The sequence below is a fragment of the Morone saxatilis genome, unplaced genomic scaffold (genome assembly GCF_004916995.1).
Source record: "Morone saxatilis isolate NCDOM2014 unplaced genomic scaffold, NCSU_SB_2.0 Contig14, whole genome shotgun sequence".
NCBI classification, from domain to species: Eukaryota; Metazoa; Chordata; class Actinopteri; family Moronidae; genus Morone; species Morone saxatilis.
In genome coordinates this window covers 22456570-22460863 of record NW_023339696.1, presented here as the reverse complement: position 1 = coordinate 22460863, position 4294 = coordinate 22456570, and the positions used below count along the sequence as shown (strand labels likewise).

General features: G+C 44.7%; 1 protein-coding gene across 1 annotated transcript in view; it reads right to left on the bottom strand.

Moving 5' to 3' along the window:
- LOC118322689 (calpain-15-like) overlaps positions 1-4294 on the bottom strand; it is a 14762-nt gene that overhangs the window by 4282 nt on the left and 6186 nt on the right. The window contains exons 3-9 of the mRNA XM_035654431.1: positions 3811-4019; positions 3540-3723; positions 2232-2455; positions 2011-2136; positions 1547-1699; positions 1208-1369; positions 596-816 (exon numbers count right to left, since the gene is read on the bottom strand). Of these exons, the coding sequence (XP_035510324.1) occupies positions 596-816; positions 1208-1369; positions 1547-1699; positions 2011-2136; positions 2232-2455; positions 3540-3723; positions 3811-4019 (1279 nt within the window). The remainder of the gene's footprint in view (positions 1-595; positions 817-1207; positions 1370-1546; positions 1700-2010; positions 2137-2231; positions 2456-3539; positions 3724-3810; positions 4020-4294) is intronic.

Below are 4294 nucleotides of genomic sequence, written 5' to 3'. Positions count from 1 at the left end.
GCCAAATGTAATATTCTGCTTTGGAATAAAAGATATTTTGACAAAAGTGGTCCTGACTGAACTACCTTTGGGTTAAAGGGTAACCTCAGACTGCAATACATGGACCAAGATTTTGGCAACAACTTCTTCAATCTGAATTCTACCACTGAACTTCAGGATTTGGGGACAATCGAGGTGATCCACCAGCAAACAAATCCACCTTTGACTAGTGACACTCAGTCCACTTCATCTCTGTCTCTTTTATTTGAGTCTGATGACGGTGCTTCGTTGGCATCAAATGACACAATTATCCTGTCATCCCCTGAGTCTGTGTCATCTTGAACAAAACAGTGGCGAGTGGACTTTGCAATGGGCGCCCGGTTAGCTCAGTCAGTAGAGCTGGCGACCCATATACGCGGCGACCCATGTACGCAGTGGCCCGGGTTCGAGTCCGACCTGCGGCCCTTTGCTGCATGTCGTCTCCTGTCTCTCTCCAGCTATCCCTGTCAAATAAAGGCATAAAGTCCCCCCTCTCTTGGAGCGACAGATGGAAAGCTTCTTTGTCAGGGAATGAGTATTTTTCAATTAAGTTCTGAATAAGAAATTAAGCTCTTACTCGTCCCCTCTGCGACAGCGGTGTGCCAGTGGTTAAAGGCGCAGCAAAGCACAGCATATTCGCCCGGCTCCAGCATGACGTCGCTGCCCACGAACCTCCTCACCGAGCGCCGGCTGTGAGCCAGCAGGCGACCCAGCGACAGGGTGCCCGAGCTGTCGTAGGAGACCCGAAACACCAACACACACAAATCCAACAGGTGGCTCTCTGCTGTGTCCCATCGCCTGAGGGCAGAGGAGGAAAAGTTTATACAAGGGTCAGTCGACAATTTACTGGCTCAAATATTTGTAAGAAAATACCAAATCTCAGAAAAGACTTTTAGCAGTTTGTATTAAAATTATTTAAATTGGGGGGAAAAGCAGTTTGCCAATGCCGATTTATAAAAAGTTTTAAATAATTGTGGCAGCTTGTTCCTCAATATCTATGATGTCTCTTTTATTTATTATTAATTATTTACCATTTCAGTATATATGCGTGTATAAGTGCCTGTACGCAGTATATATATTATATATATCTATTTATTTCTTCATTTTGATGTTAAAAAAAATAATAATAATAACTTCAAATGTTGCTCAGTGTTTGTAAAATAAAGATTTACACTGAGAGTTGTCCTACCTGCTGCCCTGCTGGAATAAAGCCAGCTCCACTGCCGTTCTCTCCAGCACCGTGATGGACGCCACCGTCACCGGGACGTTGGCTCCTCGGGGGAAAACACCCGGTACTCGAACCTCCTGCCAGTCTGAATGAATCTTACAGATATCCACTGAGTCAAAGTACCTGCCAGGGTCAAACACACACTCACAGACATGTGTGAACGCATAAACACACACACTTATAAAACATGGGATTTAAAATGCAAAGATCTTCCTTTTCTCATGGATGAATTTATACTCTTTTGTTTTTCTGACTAAGCAATGCAAATTATAAAAGCTCATTTATTAACTCCCGATCTACCTGATGAAATCCCAGAAGTCCATCCAGAAGAGGCCGTCCTCAGCTCGCTGGGCGCAGAGCTCCCTCTTCAGGTGCGGAGGCCAGTTTGGCCAGTCGTCCGCCCAGGGTCCAGTCCAGGAGAAACGGCCCCACGGGTTCCTCAGCTGCAGCAACCTGAAACAGACGTTAGATACTGCCAGAGGTGTGGGCTCCAGTCACAAAGCAAATGACTTTAATAACTGTGATGACTTGAAAACAGAGAACTAAATGCAACAAGTCAGAACGAAAACATACATAATTCATTCTGTTGTGATTAATAGTGTCATATGTACAGAAACTCTACTAATCACTCGGAGGTCCAGTGTGTAGGATTTAGTGACATCTAGTGGTGTAGTTGTAGATCGCAACTCACTCATTTTACTCTCCCTTTCAAACCATGAGGGTGAAACTACGGTGGCCATGAAACAACACTATAGATTCCTCACCTGTGACTGTCAACATCTTTCACATCGAGGACAGAGTAGGCGTGACGTGGACGTAAACCCAGGGACTCGTACTCTGAGTCATCCACCTTCATGTTCCCACCTCCACAAGATGCCCCCATCAGGAAACTAGCAGCACCAAAAAAACAATTGTTAGGATTAATATTTTAAACCAGATTTAATTTAAAACCCCCCTCCCGCTCACAGTGTGTCCTGACACTCACCCTGCTTCTTTAGAGCTCAGCATTTTGGCCCAGATGAGGTCTGTGTCGATGGGTTCTTCCTTCGGGTTGGTGGCGCTGACCTGGAGGGCCAACGACTCGCAGGGGGCCCCGGTCAGTGTGGACAGGCCCTCGATAGCGCGGCCCGCCTGCAAAGCAAAGTAGGAACCGTGGAGCTTGGCCAGGGCTTTTTCAATCAGAGCCACCCAGAGCTGCTTCCGCTGCGCCTGGAAAGGGGAAGGGAGGAAAAAAAAGGATTAGGAAAGAATTTATAGTTAAGTAATTAAGTCCTGGAGAACAGCTTAAAAACCATATCTGGTGATGGGCAGCCGAGCTTATTAAGAGATAAAACTGAAGTCGAGGAAATCTCGAAAGACACCTGGTACAACACACAACCTCAGCGCAGCAAAAATACAGTTTCTCTACTAAGAAGAAGAACGCAGATCACATATATCAGGCACACCAAATGATTAAGACAACAAATCAATCTAATGATGATAATGTCTGTAAGTGTTTATGTTTGTCATTAATCAGAGAGGACAGGAGGAAGACGTTTTAGGTTTGTTACCAGTGAGATATTATTGAGTTTATACAGTACGTGTTATACATTTTGTGTTTATCTTTGCTGTTGCTGCTCTGGAAACAATATTCTGTTATATTTAATATATAAATCAATTCTAACCCTGTTCAGGACAGTTCTTCCTAACGTCTGAGAGTAAATAGAAAAGAAAAACTACAACCTGTGTGGGTTTTTTTTAATAAATATTGTAATAATAATAGTTTAAAATGATCACTTTTTTAGGTGTAAAGAGGGAGGAGGTGGGTACCACACTGAGAAATGTTGTGTTTTTGTGCTGGTAGTGTTGATAGCGATACTAGGTTATGAAATACACAACCTGATACAGGAAAATATACAACGTGGGGACAGAAATCTTGTTAGAGTTCTATTAGCGGCAACCGAGAAGGCAATCACGAGGAAAATGGTTCCAAGTGGACCCACCTACCCTCAGGCACACACACATTGTGAGTTTAATGAAAAAACGAGAGAAGCTTATAAAACTCATCACGAGGACACAGCAAAAAAAAACATTGTGTAAAAATGTGAAAACTGTGGGATAGATTTATTATGAAATGTCTGCTGTCAGTGAATTTGAGAGAAAGAGGGGGCCAGATGCATCCTGAGTGCCGTACAGTACAGTCATTGTGGAGTTTAAATTCAAGTTTAATGAACAAAAGTCCCCCTCATCTCGGGGCGGGCGGACCACTGGAGGACCAGGACTCTCAGACTCTCTCTAGAGTTGAGTCTGTCACCTGAGAGAAGAGGAGGTGACCGTTCTCGTCACACGGCAGCATGTCGTCCACGAGCACCGTGGTCCACGAGCCGTCTTTGCACAGGCGCACCTGATAGGCTCCTTCTGTGCACAGCTGCCGGGTCACCATCACTTTCTCCACCAGCTCGGGACGTTCAGCCAGAACAGCCAAGGCACTCAGGAACCTGAAAACGACCAGTGAAATACATTTAAAGTGTGTTGTAATTGTAAGGTGGAGCTAGTTTTACGGCGTAGGCGTCGGGTTGGCTCACCAGCAGTTACCCAGAAGTCCCTGCAGGATGTCAGATGGGCGAGGCGTGCGGAAAATGGACCACTTTACGACGCGCTCTCTCAAGTTGCAGCAGTTGATTTCTTGAGGACGAAGCCACTTTCTGACCCGATGTTGGACACTGTCGTCCGCCGGGAAGCCGACGGACTTCGGACCGGGAGGGAAGCTGTCGTCCACAAACGTCACTGCGTTCTGGGAGAGAGCGAATCGAGAACCTCAAGGGGCGTTGTAGAAATTCAGACGCTTGTTAAAAAAGGTAGAAAATCACAATCACATTTTCATATAGAGCTTTAGTGGCTGCTGTTGTGGCATTTTGATGTGTTAGTTTAATTATTATCAGTGTGTTTGACTGTTTTAGACACATCTGGGGTTGTTTTATGTTGCTATTTAGGTTGTTTTTAGGATGAATAATGTTGTGATTGTATTAGAAACGTTATTTATGAGTTTAATCCAAATTAAAAACCTAC